Source organism: Colletotrichum fructicola, assembly GCF_000319635.2.
Source record: "Colletotrichum fructicola Nara gc5 chromosome Unknown KSG_Nara_v1_contig05, whole genome shotgun sequence".
NCBI lineage: Eukaryota > Fungi > Ascomycota > Sordariomycetes > Glomerellales > Glomerellaceae > Colletotrichum > Colletotrichum fructicola.
Genome location: NW_027094055.1, coordinates 275989 through 293657, shown reverse-complemented (window position 1 = coordinate 293657; position 17669 = coordinate 275989). Strand labels below are relative to the sequence as shown.

General features: G+C 54.5%; 7 protein-coding genes across 7 annotated transcripts; 3 read left to right on the top strand and 4 right to left on the bottom strand.

Annotated features, from left to right (window-relative positions):
- Nucleotides 1-2551: 2551 nt before the first annotated feature.
- CGGC5_v008756 (uncharacterized protein) lies at nt 2552-4529 on the top strand (the record flags this gene model as incomplete). Its single annotated transcript, XM_032034918.1, has 2 exons — nt 2552-3997; nt 4050-4529. The coding sequence occupies 2 exons, from the start codon at nt 2552-2554 to the stop codon at nt 4527-4529; spliced, it is 1926 nt and encodes a 641-aa protein (XP_031885887.1).
- Nucleotides 4530-4884: 355 nt separating this feature from the next.
- On the bottom strand, nt 4885-6317 carry actA (actin; the record flags this gene model as incomplete). Its single annotated transcript, XM_032034919.1, has 6 exons — nt 4885-5112; nt 5164-5725; nt 5786-5997; nt 6056-6120; nt 6175-6230; nt 6286-6317. 6 exons carry the CDS (start codon nt 6315-6317, stop codon nt 4885-4887), a joined length of 1155 nt encoding a protein of 384 aa, XP_031885888.1.
- Nucleotides 6318-6823: 506 nt separating this feature from the next.
- On the bottom strand, nt 6824-9088 carry mus-23 (Double-strand break repair protein mus-23; the record flags this gene model as incomplete). Its single annotated transcript, XM_032034921.1, has 4 exons — nt 6824-7701; nt 7752-8841; nt 8897-9024; nt 9073-9088. 4 exons carry the CDS (start codon nt 9086-9088, stop codon nt 6824-6826), a joined length of 2112 nt encoding a protein of 703 aa, XP_031886070.1.
- An 811-nt stretch (nt 9089-9899) lies between these two features.
- Nucleotides 9900-10521, top strand: CGGC5_v008753 (uncharacterized protein; the record flags this gene model as incomplete). The annotated part of the gene is made up of 2 exons (XM_032034922.1): nt 9900-10003; nt 10059-10521. The coding sequence occupies 2 exons, from the start codon at nt 9900-9902 to the stop codon at nt 10519-10521; spliced, it is 567 nt and encodes a 188-aa protein (XP_031886069.1).
- Nucleotides 10522-11107: 586 nt separating this feature from the next.
- On the top strand, nt 11108-12637 carry maoN-4 (Monoamine oxidase N; the record flags this gene model as incomplete). Its single annotated transcript, XM_032034923.1, has 2 exons — nt 11108-11183; nt 11229-12637. The coding sequence occupies 2 exons, from the start codon at nt 11108-11110 to the stop codon at nt 12635-12637; spliced, it is 1485 nt and encodes a 494-aa protein (XP_031886072.1).
- Nucleotides 12638-12717: 80 nt separating this feature from the next.
- Nucleotides 12718-14700, bottom strand: CGGC5_v008751 (uncharacterized protein; the record flags this gene model as incomplete). Its single annotated transcript, XM_032034924.1, has 1 exon — nt 12718-14700. One exon carries the CDS (start codon nt 14698-14700, stop codon nt 12718-12720), a length of 1983 nt encoding a protein of 660 aa, XP_031886071.1.
- A 511-nt stretch (nt 14701-15211) lies between these two features.
- On the bottom strand, nt 15212-17229 carry DSK1 (Diatom spindle kinesin-1; the record flags this gene model as incomplete). The annotated part of the gene is made up of 4 exons (XM_032034925.1): nt 15212-15856; nt 15906-16576; nt 16636-16900; nt 16954-17229. The coding sequence occupies 4 exons, from the start codon at nt 17227-17229 to the stop codon at nt 15212-15214; spliced, it is 1857 nt and encodes a 618-aa protein (XP_031886068.1).
- Between the last annotated feature and the right edge of the window lie 440 nt (nt 17230-17669).

Here is a 17669-nt window from a genome sequence, read left to right as displayed (position 1 = left end):
GGCGCGGACCGACCGCAGCAAAGACGACGATGGAACCCTCACCTCTCACCTCACCAGCCGTTGCCTGTCGAATGGTTGGCTGGTCGACCTCTGCCTTGGCTCTGCCACATCGCGGGCCAACATGTGATCTCATCAGTCATCAACTTACAGTCATTCTGGCGAAGCTCTCATATGCACCGGTTACATCGCGTCGTGCTGAGTCGACTTTGGAAACAGAAACACAATTTAGCCAAGCTATACAATCTCCTCTTTGCCCAGACAACCTCGTGTGATACGCAGCCGCCGCGTCGGCTCACAAAGCTTGATTGATGGCTACCACAGCATGTCCACACCAGGCACAGCCAACCCTTCCGCGATCCGGAATGCTGGAGGCCGCGCTCTCCGTGTCATTGGTCCTAGTCAAGCAGCAGCAGCAGCGGCAGGACGCTTCTTCCGGGAGCTTCTACCTCGCTGTCTGCCGACAAGCTTGCGGGAATGGAAGGCAAAGGACAGACGGAAATGCGGGGATGGCTTCTTGCGCGTTCGGTGGTCGACTACGAATACTCGCTGCACAGCAAGCTGGACACTGGTGTTGACAAGCTCACTTGAAACGTTCCTCGACGACAGCCGGGATGGCTTGGCCAATGCGAGCCACCACTGCAGTCTGCCATGGTCTGCAATGGCCTGCAACAGCCCTAGCTAGACGGGCGGTCCAGAGCCTTTTGGGAGGCATCGTCCAGCGTGCCAGCAGGCCACATGGATGATGGGTGACGGGGACCCAGGGAGAGCGGAACCCCTAGTTTTTCGAAACATGCAGCAGCAGACGAGTGGCCAGCAACAAGCAGCCAAAAGTTGCTAAAGATGGACATGGAGATGCTTGGCCACGTTTTGATGCCGCCTGAGGCTGATCTGAGCACCCTCAAAGTGGTGCACCATGCAGGAAGGCCTCCTGGCTTGGCGTTGCCTCTACTTGCGTGGACTCTTAAGACCAGAACAGTCTCGTCGTCTTTGGTCTTGGGTTGAAAGGGCTGCCTGCTGTGGACATGAGATGGTTGACATGACCAGTGTGCATCCATCTACTTTCTTCCACTACTATCACACAAACACAACTTACCCTGACGGGAGAACCTTGCTGAACCAACACTGAAGGTACGCTTGAATCAAGCAAGCGGTATTTTGGCTGTGTGGTCTTTTTATCTACCAGAGCTTCTGCCCTCTCCTTGTTATTATTTCACTCCAACTCCTCCACCTCCTCCGTTCGCTCCAGGAACAGGAACAGGAACCAGGCAGACACCAGCCAACAAGCGTCCCCTCGACCCTGACGCTTGTTGACGCCCAAACACACTGACGCCGGACGGGAAGCTCACACGGGCACAACCCCACCTCGAAGCCGCGAGCAACGACCCACGTGGTACCTCAGCCGCCACGGCGTCGTCATACGATTGGCGGGTATCGTGCATGTCACACCGCTGGCTCCCTCTCTCCTCTCCTCTCCTCTCGTCTCGTCCCCTTCTCCTCCCTCGCGGGCAACCAAGACGCACTACCACCACTTGGGCGGTCCCAACCCCCTTGCGATCGCTGCGTGGCGGTTGCTCATTCCAGCCCGTTCGTTGCAAACTTGCAGGCCGCCCCTAAAAAGGTGAGACCACTTTCGAGAAGACTGGACGCGAGTGTGCGTTTGTGTGCTTGCTCTGCTTTTGCGGTCTGGTCTGCCCCTCGCTCGACTCCCCAGTCCCCCCATCGACTTTTGCTGGCATACATACATCCGAACCGAAGCGAACGGAATCCCCAAAAAATCAAGGGGACAATCGACAGAAACCCTGCTTTACGTCGAATGAGGCCTGTCGGTAGGCACACGGGTTGCTTGACCTGACCTGACCTGACCACAGCGCACACCAAGTTGTTGTGAAAGAAGAAAGCAAAAAGGTCCCTGTCATCGGTCTGGGCGGGCTACCACATCACCATCGATCATCACCGATCATCCGTCTCCTCCGCCGTCCGTCTCCTCCGCAAGGGCGCTTCTTCGTCTTCTTCCCTACCTTATTACTACGTCTCCTTTTCCACCCTTCCCCTCCCTTACCTTTCACTTCCGTTTTCTCTTGAACCAGAATCATGTCCTGCCGGTTTACAGCCACCGAGGCTGCCTTTGCAGACGTGGGCTAAGACCAACCAACAAGCCAACACAAGACGCTACGCAGAGAAGAGACAAACCCACCTTACACAACGCAATACACCTTACACACACGGCATCGCACCTCCTCATACGCATTAAGCAGGCACATGCGCATACGCATCCTCAGTATTTTACACTCTTGTCAACCTCACACCTCAGTCGACATTGCCCCAACTGTCGCCTAGGATTTCCGGTGCGGATTGGAAGCCCGTTTCACATCGGCTTCTCTGCAGCACGCCGGGTTCCAGCAAGTTTCAACCGTCCGTGACGAGGGAATCCCCGGTCGCCAAACCGCCCGCGCCAGATCAGATCTGCCCTTCCAACCGTGCCGTTCACGGCAGCAGACACCCGCCCGTGAACATACCTTCCAGACATTCGCAGTCCCGTGCCGGGCGCACTATGGATGCCTTCGAGGTTGTCCGCTCTTTCGGCAGAGGCATCAATCGCGCTGCCCGCGGCATGCGCAACAAGGTGCGCCGTGACGGACAACCATCATCATCTGAAAGCTCCCCCACCTCGTCGGCCCCATCTCTGTCCGCTTCATCCACCAGCGCCGAGGAACCGCACCACGCACCGACCGGCCAGCAGCCCGATCTTGAGGCTCAGATTCCTCCTCCTGTTCAGACGGCTTCTTCTCAAAACCACTATGAGGCCGTCCCGCTGGCTTCACCGCCGCCTTTCACACCTACCACACCGCACCACCAGCCAACATCACCTCCACCTCACACGGCAGCTCACTCGCAGCATGTGCTCCCAACTCTTACCCTTACCCTGGGCCCCTCAGCCCAAGCCCCCACCCACGATGCATCTGATCACTCGCATCCACCTCAGTCTGCCGGGTCTACCGTCTCGGCCATGTCAAATGCCCAGACGTTGAACAACAGCAATACTCATATCCAGACTCTCAACGTACCGGCAGACCTGTCGCAGCCCGTGTCCCCGCTGTCACCACTGCCTCCAGCCATTGTACACTCGCCAGCTTCGCCCTCATTCATCCCGTCTGCCATCTCGTTTGCGCCTCAAGTCCACCCGAACTCACCCGTTCCTCAGCCTCTCAACCTATCTGCAGGACCCTCGCCCTCCGGTCAATACCTACCATCGCCACTGAACTCCCCGCTGCCGCTGGATCTTGAGCGATCTTCGCGATCACTTCACACCAGAGAAAAGGATGCCGTATCCCTCCGATCCCAGAGCGCCCGGCCCCGCACGTCCCGCTCCCGGCGCGACTCAGTCATTGAAAAAGTGGCCTCCCTCGACCCCCGGCTGTCCCGTCGGCGCTCACGGATCCTCGGGCCCAAGACGGGCAACAGTCTGATGGACTTGCCCCCGGAGCTGCAGCTTCTCATCATCGACCACCTTGAGTTCGGAGAACTGGAAAACCTGCGCCGCACGTGTCGCTTTTACCGTAACTTCCTCACCAAACAGACTATCCGCGACCTTTTCGGCGAGCAATTTCGCCTGGCTCTGCTTGCGCACTGCTACGTCTGTCTCAAGTACGACCCCACCCGTGGCAGTTTGCTATGGGCCGATTACAACCACCCGCGCTATCCGCTTGCCAGCAAGTGTGTCGACTGCGCCTATCAAAAGAACGAACTTTCTGTTGGAAAGAAGGTTGCTCTGGGAAACTACGCCAGCGTGTGGATCTGCCGATGGTGCGGCTATCCCGTTACTAATGCCTCCGCGCCGAACCAGCCGGAGTTCCACAAGGGCTGCTACGAGCACTACAACAACGTGCTCTTGGTTTACTTTGTATTGGGATGGATTCAGCTTTGCCTTGGCGTCGTCGCCGGCGCTCTCTGCTGGAGATATTTCAAGGACAAAGTGTTGGTTCTAGCGCCCTCTATTGTGAGTGTCACGGCCTCCCTTGATTTTGAAACGCTCTCACTAACACTCGTAGGTCAACTTTATTCTATTATGGTGGTGCTTGGCGCTCCTCATCACGAGAGGAGAGCACAAGCGCACATACCACCTATCTCTGATTCTCGAAGCCGCGATTCTCGGGCTCTGGTGCATGCCTCTTTACGTCTTCATCAACCTCAACGAGGAGAATTTCAAGGGCCTCGAGGATAGACGCGTCACCGTCACCTTGGTCTTTGTGGTCCTCAACATGTTCTTCCGCCTGCTCAACGTGCTGGGCAACCTCATTCTCGCATGCGAATGGCGACACTTTGCCAGAAACAAACCCCGCTCCACGCCCATCACGAAGGCGCTCAGCTTCGTCCTCGCGGGACTCGTGTATTGGACCTACCCCCAGAGCATCGAACAGGAATACCCCGCACAGTACCATTTCTTCAACACCGGCCGCCGGCGTATCAAACGCATCCTCGCCGAGCGGAACCACCAGCGACAACAGCAGCAACTTACGATGATGATTTAGACGAAACGAAAGGAAAGAATGGTGGGCTTGGCGGATATTGGGAGTTTCAAACCGGAAAGGCGCATCGATATCGAATGAGTTTCATACAAGAAGCGTAATGGGTGGGCGTGCTTTGGACGGAAAGACTTTTTCTTCATTTTATTTTTCACCAGGAATATCGACGGGCTCAACATGGCGTAGGAAACTGACTCGGGGGAAGGAAGCGTGCTTGAAATTTCCTTTCCCTTGTTAACGATACCTACACCCACAGCAGCCTGTCGGATCTCACAGCACGACACCGGCGCTGGTAATGAAACGATGCAGCATGATACGATGCGCCTCAGCAGATTGAGGCGAATTGAAAGAAAGAATTTATTTAGAGACATTTCCTGTTGACCACCTCAGGACCCGTCTCGTCGTACTCCTCTCTAGAAATACACATGTTTTTGAACGTGGAAAGCTGACTGACGATGGAGCCCCCTATCCAAGCGGAGTAAATTCTGTTGCGCGGTGAAATGATGTTAACCTTGGCTTTCGGGAGCATCCTCCCCAGCTCCTTCTTAAGCCGCTCGCCGTAGCCTGGTATCATGGTGTTTCCACCCGCCTACATCTACGTCAGCGATTCCTCCAACAACGCGTCGATGCGCACACTCACCAGCAATACGTTCCTCAACAGCGTGCCTCCCAACTCCTCCCCAGCGTTCGCCACGCTCGAACAGACCCCGGCGTAGAACTCGGGCACATCGAGCCCCAAGATGGCGTGGTTGAACATCACCTCGCCCGCCATCATCTCCACCGGCCGCCCGGGGACCACGCTCTTCCCGTCCGGCAGCGTCCACCTCTTCTCGTCGTCGGGCGCGCGCAGGGCCCACTCGACGTACTCCTTCTCAAAGTCCATCGCCACGCGCACGCGCTCGAACTTGCCCAGCCGGACAAAGTCGTCGGCGGCGCCGTTGGACGGGAAGTGGACGTGCTCGTCGGCGCGGAGCGTGTGCGCGAGCCAGTCGTCGACCGCCTGGCCCGCGACCTCGCAGCGCCGGGCGAGGGCGTGGAGAGGGGTGAAGTCGCGGACCGGGAGGATCGAGGTCGCGGTGTGGCCTGAGTCGACCACGAGGGCCGTCGGCAGGTTGGCGGCGTAGGAAGATAGGAGGGCGGGGGTTGTGGTGAAGTAGGAGGGGGCGTGGAGGCTTTCAAAGACGTAGGTTGTTTGGCGGAGGCTAGCCGTGTTAGACATTCACAGCAGAACGGACCGGGAGGAGGGGTGGGGTGTTGGGAACCGTTGGTCTTTGGGAGCGTGGACTCCCGGCTCGGTCATAACCACCGGGTGCGACGACGGGTTAGCGCCGATTTCCTTGTAAGTGTGTCTCCATATCTTGTCCATGTCGTCCCATGTCTGGATCATGCCGTATGGATCGAGAGGTCGACGGATACGCTGGAATTCCGGTATGGGTGGATCTGGGTTGACTGCATGGCCGATGTTGTAGATTGACTTGCCCATGTTAGGTTCTTTCGTATCAAGTGGCCCTGAAATGGAATATTTGACGTACTTGCCATCCACTAGTGTTAAGCTGCACGTCTAATGGTGACCTGGTGGGATATTGAATGGCGCTCGCTGATACATGTCAGAAGTGAAGTCAACGGAGACATGTTGCCATGGGAAAGTTACGAAATATGGTTGAAGGATGTTGATCGCCTCCGAACCCAGCCTTGATGAAGCCGGACCTAGCAAGAGTCAGAGCCTGCCCTCAAATACATATACTCTCCGAATCGCACATACCCGTTATCGACTACGACCGCCGGCACGCCCATCCTGCAAAAGAGGTGTAGTCAATCGATGTAAGACCGAGCTGAACCTAGCTCAAGGGGAATCCTCGGGTTTATATGCGCCAAGATCTCAGCTTCCACTGCTTGCTAAGTTTGTGCCGCCTGACAGCGGAGGCTAGGCGTTCATGCAGGAGCACACAACAGGTTTGTTTGCTTGCTTCGAGCTGACAAGCAAAAAAAAGAAAGGTTGGGCAATCGGGATTAAATGCAGACGGGCCTGACGTCAGGCTTTGGAATAAGCAAATTTGCGCATGCTTTGGGATCCTCAGGCGGTTTGTACTCGGACTTACATCTCACAACTTCAATATGGAAGGAAATGCCAGTCGTCTCATAAGCGTGGTATCTTGATTCTTCTTAATCATGAGGTTAGTCAAAGCAAAACGCCGCTCCCTGACTCCGCCCGACTAGCTAAACATCATGAACTTTTCAGGGCCTATTACACATGCTTTGTAGCTCTGTAGGGACAAAGAGTCTCGCTCTAGCGCATCTTCTCATCTCCGTCTGGACCGGGTAGTAGGAGCAGGCTCAAAAGCGTCGTCCTCGGAAATCTCGTCGTCGCTAATCTCCACCGCCTTCTGCGAAGCAGCAGCCTGAGAAAAATTGAGTTTCGTCTGGCTCGTCGTCTTGGGTGCTGCGCGTGCCGGTTGCGATCTCTTACCGCGCGTGGGGGCGGGTACTTCCTCAAAGTCATCATCGTCCATCACCACATCCTCTTCCTCTTCATCCTCCTCCTCAAACAAGGGCTTTTTGCGGCCTCTGGCGGGTGCCTTCTTTGCCGGCGCCGCCTTCTTCGCCGGGGCCTTCTTCGGTGCAGCAGCCTTTGTTGTACGAGCGGCTGCCCCACGCTTCGCAGGTTGACGGGCAACTGGCTCATCTTCCAGGTCCATCATGTCGTCGTCGTCCTGTGTCTGCGCCCGTCTCGATCTCACCTTAGCCGTAGCGGGCTCTGAGACCGTCTCTGTCTCAATGACGCCAGGCTGATCTTCCCAATGACCGTCCATATCAGAATCCCAGTCGTCTGGCTTGGGCTTGATCTTCCGCTTCGAACGCTCCTTCAACAGTCCCTTGGAGAACTGCTCCTCAAGCTTGGATCTGTACATCTCCATGTGCTTGTCATAGTCCTCGTCGTCGGAGTCGAGGCTAAGCATTTGCTTGACCTGGCCAGCCAGTGACTCGCTAACGAACTCTTCCATTGCGTGCTTGTCGTCTTTGTTGACGAACTGGTTGACAGCGTCTCCAAAAGGAGCCGTAGGCAAAATCTTCAGGGACTGCGCCGCTAGGAACTCTTGAACCAGGGCCTCTACTTTGATTGTGTCCAATCCTAGGGCTTCTTCCAGCATCTCGGGGATATCTGTCTCGGCGTTGCGTTCTTTGGAATGTCAGCTTGTATCTGGTGATCCGTGGGTAAACTACACTTACTGGAGGCACCGGCCTTCTTCCGGTGGAAGTAGACGACGTCATTGGTATTGGCAACCTTGCCAATAAATCGGTTGGAAAATCGCTGTGGGTTCTCGCAGTCGTATTTACCACCCTCCGGGGCGGTGTACTCCACCTTGAGACGGATCAAAGGCAACGGAGGTTCTTCCTCTTCGTCCTCCTGGATGGCAGCCCAATCCTCGTTTGCCTCCTGAATCATCTCCTCGACGACCACCATAAGTCTCTTGGTGAGTTCTTGACGGTTGTCCTTCTTGGCGTGCAGACCCTTAAAGCGCGAATCACTGGAAAGGACGATCTCCCTTGTGATGAAAGGACGGACGGTTTTGAGGGGAACTTTCTCCACCTTGAATTCCTTTCCAGATACATTCAGGATGGCGACATGCTTCGGGACGGCCTCGCCTGGTACTAGCGACGTGGCGACGGAAGAGCCAGGCTGCATGACATGGAAACCAGTTTCGGGATTCTGCGAGGGATCGATGAGACACTCGTGCTCGTGGCCCCAGACAACAAGATCCAACCAGTTGGGCAGGACGGTCTCGGGGAGGTATGAGGTGGCGGTGTGGGCGTGGTGGTTTTGATGTACGGTAAGAAGGTTGAACCAGTCCCCCTCCTGGATATCCGGGCGATACCACTTGACCTTGTTGTCTCTGAAGGTACGGAACATGCGCTCGTCGCGCACATTGCTCAGTCCGTAGAGGGCCAGCTTGGTTTGACCCTTCTGCAGCATGACTGGTTTCGCCTCGATATTGTCGGCCTCTGCAATACGACCAAAGTAGTTGACGAGACCGGCTACCTGGAGAAGGTCCAGAGAGCAGTAGTGACCCTCGCCGCTTGGGTCGTCGTGGTTGCCGTGGATGGAGAAGACGGGAATGGAGATGTTGATATCGGGGTCTTCGTAGTTGACGTTGGGGAATGCGCCCTCGAAAACTTCGTTCGCGTCGCTGAGGAACTCGAGCTCGCAAGGTTTCATGCCGAGACAGTTCTTTCGCAGACTGCGCATGACCTGGTACATGGACTTTCGCGAAGGCTTGTTGTCGTGGAACAGGTCACCGCCAAGGAGGACCATGTCGACCTGCGATACAGGTTAGCGGGCCGAGTCTCGGTAGTAGTCAGGCAAGCTTGCGTACATCTTGGGCCTTGGCAATGTTCAGGATCTCGTCGAACGTCTTCCAGCTGTCGTCTTTTCGGATCGGATCGCGCTCTTCGTAGCCGACATGGTTGTCCGTCGCAACCAGGATGCGGATGGTGTCCGCCTCTGCATGGGGTCAGCAAACGGCTGTAAGGGGCTACCGGTAGAGCATACCTGTAAATTCGGGCATCTTGGCGAGCAGACCGACAGCCAGTCTTGTCAATTGAGAGTCTGCTTAGCGATGCTGGGAAAAGCTGTGAGACGACGAAGGTGTGTTCGCAAAACAGCAGCACCTTGACGGAGCAGCTTAAGTGGTCGTCGCGTGGAGCAACTCAGAGCGCGCCACAGCAGCAGGCAGCGACGCGAAACTGCCCAAAGCTGCACCTCGTAGGCACGTGTGGTGGGGAGCTCCCAGGTGGCTCGTGCACTGAAGCAGGCGGGGTGCACCTGGACCTCCACAGTGTTGGGGGGCAGCTGCCTGCGAGACCCTCAAAGGTGACCTGGATACTCGAGGGACGGAGCCACGAACACCTCCACTCGGCTTCTTTCCAGAGCCTTTTACTAACCATACCTTAGATGCACGTCACGCTGATCTTGCCTGGAAAATGGCAAAGCGAATTTGTACGGATAGAAGCAAGTCCACTTTAAGGCACGGCTGCTGCGAACCATCTTCGCTGAACTGGCTTCAATAACCTAAGGTACAGCGGGAAGGGGTCTGATACTGGCCGACAGAGGGCGTGTTAGCCATGTCTTCACCGAGTCCCTCGTTGAATACTTTCGTAAATATCATTCTTTTTCTTTATGAAGCTTCTTTCGATCGGCAAATAACTGAAAATTTTTGAGAATCATCAGCTACTTTGTCATGCGACCAAAGCCAGTGGCTGTTCTTAGATCTGACGGGTTGATCTTTTCCCCGCATCTTCATCCCGACCTTAAATACCGGCAGCATCTAGTGCCCAATGCCGAGCCCCTCTTGTTGAACCTCTTCCCAATACGCTGCAATGAACAAGACCGATAGTGCCATCGTCCTCGACCTTTCTGCATGGCCTACGGCCGAGAAATTCGTCTCTCGATGCCGAGAATTCCTAAGTGAAGTGCAGGACTTGTTAGTCATCACGACATCTGCCGCTTAGACGTCAAGAACTGAAACTTTATGATAGGACACCTGGGAAAGATCTAGAAGAGAGACTGAACAGAGAATATGGCCCGGGAAATAAGTTTTATGAAGATTTCTGCACCTATATAAAGCAGGGCCTAGTGGAGGGTTGGGTGGCCCAGACAGAGATCGACGGGCCAAAGTACCGACGTGGCAAGATAGCTCTCCCCTCAGAGGAAACGCGATACTTTAGTATCACGACTGTCTACATGGAGAGTAAGGAAGAGTACACTGGGCAGTACCATGCTCATCCTTACGGGGAGATCAACTGCGTTATTCAGCTCGACGCCACCGCCGAGCTGAAGGGCATGCAAGGTTGGCAGGGCGCAGGCTGGACGTCGCCAGGTCCCGGGACGCACCACTACCCCGAGGTCAGAAAGGGGGCTCTTGTTGCGTTGTTCTTTCTTCCAGCTGGCCGTATCTCGTACAATGCTACGCCAGGCATGCCCCAGCCGTCGTCTTTGTGACGTGCGCGAGCATACAACTTGGGGATTTGAGTTGAGACGTAGATATTGATATGTAAGGGACAGTGCTTTGGTGCCTATGAAATATGACTAAATAAAGGCGGACATATCTTCCACAAGAATCTCCGTCATCTGATGCCAATGCGGTCTTTCGGAGGCCGGTCGTACCGCTAGATGCAACGCCTTGACAGCTCGCCTCCGCTACAGCCACAGACGTTGAGTTAAGCTCTTTTGACATGGGATGCGGGACATCTTCCCCAACATGCTTAAAAGATTATCGTGGTGAGCCGCAAGCTTGTCTCCAAAAGGGGCGCATCCCGCGTGGGAGCCGACAACTATGCAACGGGGACGTCACGGGCAGACGCTACCGAGGTCGTGGCGATGTGAAGTTCAAGTGCTTGGACATTTCGGACGGCACGCGCAGACGGCGAATTTCTTCGTTTTATTGAGGACACTGCTGGTTTATTTAAACCGAACGGCCAGCCGGTAGTCTGGAATCATAATTTACACATCATAAGTCCGCTCACCATCCTTGGTCATATCACTGGTTATCAGACCAAGTAGCCATCTTGATCAGCTTCTCGCCAAAATGATCGACAAAACTGCCGAAATGTCTCGCTCTCGCGATGGGTTCGTCTGGACCCCCCAATCTGGGTTCTCATATGGTGTGTATCCTGGACTTTTGTTGTGCTCCCACTAACAAAGAGTAGGTCTTCGAACTCCAGCTGTCGTCTCATCCACCCCACACGGCGAACTATCCGACAAATACGATGTAATCGTTATTGGAGCTGGTTTCGCAGGCTTATCAGCAGCCCGGGATCTTGCCTTTGCTGGCAAGAGTGTCTTGCTCGTCGAGGCTCGCGATCGCATTGGTGGTCGCACGTGGACCGCACACAGCGAAAGAGGAGAGTCGTACGAGATGGGCGGGACTTGGATCCACTGGCAACAACCACACGTCTTTGCAGAAGTTCAGCGATACGGTCTCGATGACTTTATTGAAACCAATGCTGTCCCGGAAGGGTGTACCATCTACTCAAAAGCAAACGCCACTGACCCAGTTATCTCGCGAAGCTCACAAGAGGCGAACAAGACTCTCGCCAAGATTGAGATGCTTATGGCACGACTGTTAGATGTCGATGGGAAAGGCGGCCGCACCGTCATCCCTTTCCCATTCGATACACGGAGCAGCATGCGGAACAACACGCTGTATTCGCAAATCGATGAGCTTAGCATCAAGGACAGAGTTGCTCAGATGACGGACTTATCACAAGAGGAACGGATTATGATCGAGGCCCACGCGTCTTCTTTCTTCGGGATACCTTCGAACGACGCGGCATTCTCGGCGGTGCTCTATACGTATGCTCTTTGCAGCTTCGATCCGAAGACGACCGAAGATGCAATCATGAGGTACAAGCTCAGCAAGGGCACAACTTCACTAGCTCTGGCTATCCTGAATGATTTCAAAGGCCATCGGATCTTCTCCTCGCTGGTCAAGTCCATCTCTCAAACGGATGAGCCGTACGGCGTGAGTGTGACGCTAGAGTCTGGGAAGGAGTTCAACTCTAAAGCCATCATCACAACCATCCCGATGACCATCCTCTCGAGAACCGAGTTCAACCCGCCACTGTCTCTCTTGCGCCAAGCTGCGTTTAAGGAAGGCGTCGTGCCGACCAAGATGGGCAAGCTTCTTGCCACAACTTCGACAAGTCTTCCCGGCGGTTACAACATCATATGCGACGGCGGAAGTCTGCCTTTTGCCAGTGCTTTCGCCGACGGCACGAGGAACGGCGAGCCGCTGCTCACATTCCTTACCCATCCTGGACACAAGCTGGACTCTGACGAGGAGAAGTTGCGTCTGATTGAGACGTTGCATCCTCAGGGGCTGACACTTACGTCTGCCAGAGCTCACCTGTGGTCAGAGGATCCTCTTGCAGGGGGAATCATGCCTGTGAGGAAGGCCGGATTTCTCAGAAAGTATTATGAAGAGGCTCACAGGCCGCATGGCAGGGTCTATTTCTGTGGTTCCGACTTTGCTGACGGGTGGCGAGGGTTTATCTCTGGTGCTTTCGAGAGCTCTTATCGTGTCACAAGGGAGGTTTTGCAGCATTTGAACGAGTAGATGACTTCTTTTTCGATTTCCAGACACAGATACAAGGAATAGTGTCTAACATATGTATTGAGTATTCAATGCTTCTTAATCTATAATCGAAATGCGTTTGCGATTTCTGGAGGCCGCACTACATCCACCGAGACACGGGCCAGGTTCATGATCTTTGTGTATGGTGTTCTGAGATCACCTTCACGTTGTGATGTTACCCGTAGACCAACAATGAAGGTACCCGGGGTATTGTAGGCAAATGCGGTATTGACGTGGACCTTCGAGCTTGGAACGCCGAGGTGACCATATGTGAATCGCCCTTTTCCGAAAAAGTCCCACTCTACGAAGACCACCTTTCCGGCCCCAGGAGGGACTTCGACGCTGGCTTGGAAGTTGACGGCCTGTCCAACCCTTGCTTCGAACTTTTGTTTGCCCTCAACAGTCAAGCTGACCGTGGGCTGAATGCCCCCTCGCTCATATGCGGCTGATGGTATCTGAATCGAGTTGTCTTCGCCCACGTTGTAAGACGTAGAATTCGGCGGCTGAACCCCCTTCTCGACCCAGTCACTCAAGTCTCGCAGTGCTTGTTGAACCATTCCGCGATACGGCACTACCAGTGACCTTCGACTGTCTTTGGGTCCTTCATAGTCATGCTCGGAATTCTCGTTGAACCAAAGTCGGTAGTCGTTGTCGAACTGATCGCCCAGAACTTGCTTGACTTGGCCCCTGTACCAGTCGGCGTGCCAAGGAAAAGCATCGCTGTCGGCCAGGTTTTGGACAACAATGATTTTGCCTTTGATATCACCGTCGTGAGTTGAGTCCGAGGCACCTTCCGCGAGACGTGCAGAGACATCCACTGTCCGTCTGGGGTATATCGAAGATCCCTTGAGTCCACGCAGATGGTCAAATCCGTAGAAACCAGGCCGCTCAGGGACTTGGTACCGATAGTAGGCCCGCATTGCCAGCGATCGGCTGTTATCGATATTGAGTATCGTTCCTCTGGAGAGACATTTGAGAAGAGAAGTGTCGTTTTGACCCACAAGTTTGAGGTCGAATGTAGCCATCTTGGTGATGACGTTGAAGGTCCCCGTCAAGATACCAAGGACGGCGTTGCTCGAGGAATAGACTGTGAAGTCGTACCAGTACTCGTCAAGAGTAGCAGATGAGGGGGGCACAGTTTGCAAATGAATTTTGATGGGAACCCCTGCCAGGTCAACTGTGACATGTCGGACGGTGGCTTCAAAGCTGACCCGCGCCCTTCTGAAGACATCCCCGAGGGGACTCGGCTCGGTGCCAAGATACCCCTTTTTCGACCAGAAATCGTTTGCATAGGTTGGATCTAACATATTAACAATTGGATTCGTTAAAAGAGCTAATGTTGATGCGTCTGTTGCTGCCGCAAAGTCCTCGAAGGTGTCGAGTGGGATCCCGAGTCTTGTCACCTCGATAAGGACATCTTTCTCGACGGAGTCAAGTGCAGCAAGAACATCGCCGCTGCCACCGGGTCTCAATGCTTTCTGAATGTCGCCAGCCTTCTCCCGGAGAACTAATCCAGCCATCGCTCTGATTGAGGGGTTGTTGGGGGCAGAAATCGGCACCGCCTGGACGAAAGGAACAGCACCGTCCCAGATTCCCCTGGATCGCTCCATGGCACCAATGACTTGAAAAGAGCCGCCACTTCCACCGTAGATGTAGCCATAGATGCGACGCAAAGGTTCATCATAGTACCTTCTGGCGATTACCCTCGAAAGCTCAGCAGCAGCAGCCTCTGCCTCGAAGCCACGTGCGCCAGTAACTTGGACGGCATAGGCACGGCTGGCTAATGCGAAGCCAATGGTCTCGGGGGTGGCGTGTTCTGACTGGGTAGGGAAGACAAGCTGAAAGAATCTCCCATCCCAAAACTCTTTTGGTGGAAAGTAGAAATTGAACCGGATACGCGTATTCTCGAGATGCCCAGCGATTCGAATATGAGCTGCTGGCGAGGTATGGTGAGACTCACGGTCGACGACGGGACAGCCGTAGATCGGGTTGATAGAGTCTTTGGTCAATATACTTCTGTATTCGCAGCCAGATATCTGGTCCATGGTTGTTGATGTTTGAAGAAGAGATTAAAAGGCCGCGAATACGACAATACGATGGGGTTGGGAAGCGCGCCGGTGACGGGTCCAGAGAAAGCTCAATCGTCGCTGGTGATGCTCAATATCTTGATTGAACAAATGATCGACCACTGCAATGCAATGAGTTTAAGAGGACATGTCGGAATATATACGAGAGAAAACGGCAAAAGCGTACCGAAGTCAAGGGAATCGCTGCGGCGCTGCCTCCGCGCCTTCCGCGTAACATTCTCGTATGTAATACGAGAATGTCTTGGGCGACGCCAGCGGAAGTTTTGGTCTTCGTTTCGAATCTGCTCACCAAATTCAAACGAGATTTTCGATATTTATTTCATTTTCGCAACATCAAAATTGCTATGCCGAGTTGCAGCGCTGATACTGCTTTGAGATAAGAAGTGGTCTCCATAGGCAAAAAGGCAACTTTTATCGCTACAACTTCTGTTTCTAACCTCTGTAAGATTGGAATTTGTCTTTATATCACTTAGAGTGTTACATGACAATATCTCGTCGCCGAGTCGTACTCCAGCAGCACCTCGGCCTCCATTTGTTCAACGTCTACGACCACCTGACGCCACATGCTGATCTCGTAGGAATCGGCCATGAAACCAGGAAGAACCATTGCACACAAATATTTCGTGCCGTTGGACTCCTGTACATCGGCTATCTCTCCATTAACCTGATTGCCGTCAAGATCTCGGGCGTTGGACCCCGCGGCCAACTGGGGGCACAGGATGACGACCATGTTCAACCCGGGCAGGGTACCCGAGAAACCAGCAGGTGGATTCCAGCGAACGACCATACCAGGACGGATGCGCTCTTTAAAAGGCAACTTTGCGGCACTCGGGTCGAGGTCAGCACTGGAAGCAAGCTTCTGGTTCCTCGAGATGGTTTCTTCAGCCTTGGTCAGCGGCGCCTCTTCACCAGCTGTGTCAACCTTTTTAGCGGACGACTTTTGAGAGTCTATGTGAAGACGCCAAAACTTTGCTTGGAAAGCGCGGGCTTGATCCGGCGTGACTTCCGGAGTCTTGAGGCAGCGAGTGAGAAATTCTGGGGTGGGAAGACGGAGGAGTTGAGCGCCCGTCTCAGACGGTGCAAGGAGATCACTCGAAATGGCAGGGGCCCCAGACTGCTGGATATTAGAACGCTGCGACCAAGGACAGAGAGGGACTGCTCACATTTTCACCGATCCATTTCTTCAGCTGATTGTTGTTCCATGTAAAGGGCACATCCGAGTCATACGGCCAAGGCTTAGCTTTGGGCAAGAGGACCCTCAGCATCTCGGCGTACTTGAGCGTGTTCTTGCCGGCGGGACAGTCCGGGAGACAGGGGTTGACGCATGCCATGACCACGGTCTTGCAGCTACGACGGCTGGTGGGATCAAAGACGTGCTTGAGGATCTTGGTGAGGGAGCTCTGGCGGAAGGGGATGTGTGTTGGCTTCTTGGGCTTCCCCGTCAAGGATGCTGCATCTACCGTCGCTCTGCCCCGAATGCAATCCTTCAGGACGGACAGACTGGTGTTGATCTCGCGAGCTTCCTTCATCCGGTCGGCTGTGTGGTTAGCCCTGTCTCTAGCAGCTTCCGAACCGGCCAGGTCGACGAGGTACAGCAGCCCGTCTTCGGCAGCGGGCATGGCGGGATTCTCGATGCGCATGCGACAGATTGCGTGAGATCGAGACGATGCATCGTTCTTCTCGGTCGCTGCCGTTCGTCGGTAAGTTGCCGCTTTCTCGATCAGATCGAGCAGGGTGCTCGCTTCGGTCACCTCAAACTCCTGCGCACCCGCCAGCTGGGTAACACCGAAAGAGTCTTCCAGGACGGAAATAGGCTTGCGCGAATTGAGTAGATCTGGGGATGTTATGTTTAGTGGTGATCGAACTGCTGCTGCGTATTGGAGAGGCCCTTACCAAAGGCGCGATTGCCTGCCAGCTCGATGATGCAGGCGTATACCTTGCGTTCGCCATCGAGATTTCCTCGCATCAGAGACTGAGCGACCAGCTTCTCAATGGCGCTGACGGTGAAGGTCTTGCCCGAACCTGTCTGGCCGTAGGCGAACATGGTACTAACACCGCCGCTCCAGGCCCATGGGACGAGGGGTTCCACCAAATCTTGGTAGATCTTCTTGGACGTATCCTCCGGCCCATATGCGCGGTCCAAGGCAACCGAAGTTGTCTGTTTCCATTAGTATTGCTGTTCAAACTGTAGGAGGGTTGATTGCTTCTCACGATCAGGGTGGGAGGGCCAAGAGGCTTGATATGCTTTCGGATCTGGTGGATATCGACAGCTCCGTCTGTGTTGTCGCGCGTAAAGACACCACGAATGAGACCGGCAGAGACCTCGTCCTCGAGCATGGGTCGGAGCCGGGCGGCGACAATCATGTCCGGGTTCGGTGTGATATTCGGATCATCGGCGCGGGCCAGGTCTTCCTTGGCCGCTTTGGCCGCGAAGGCCTCAACGGAGGCCTGGAACCAGGGGGTGTGCTTGGTGTGGTATTCGTCCATGATTCGGGAAGAAAATTCAGACAAAAACCGCAATGATGTAGAATTCTGTGCCTGATTCCGTTCTCTGCTTCGTTTGCAAAGCGACGCGGTCTTGTATTTGAAAGAAATTGTTCCCGTCAGTGAGATGCCGTGAAGCAGGAGCGCTGAACGGCGACGGGACCCACCTCAGATAGCTGCAGCGGTCGTGTTCTTGCCTCTTCCGGCATGATACGGCGCTGGGCGGGGGTACCTCCACTTCCAAAATACCGCGAGTCCAGTTTGGCACAGAGGTCCTCCACGCGTTGTGCATACTGACATCGATAACATGAGGTGAACAGAAATCACACACGATTGTCGTCAAATGGATGCCTAACTAGTCCACCAGGCAACTAGACAGACATTTTGAAGTCGCGGTGAAACAGCATCTTCAGTGAGGCCGCAAAGTTATTCACCAAACGTGT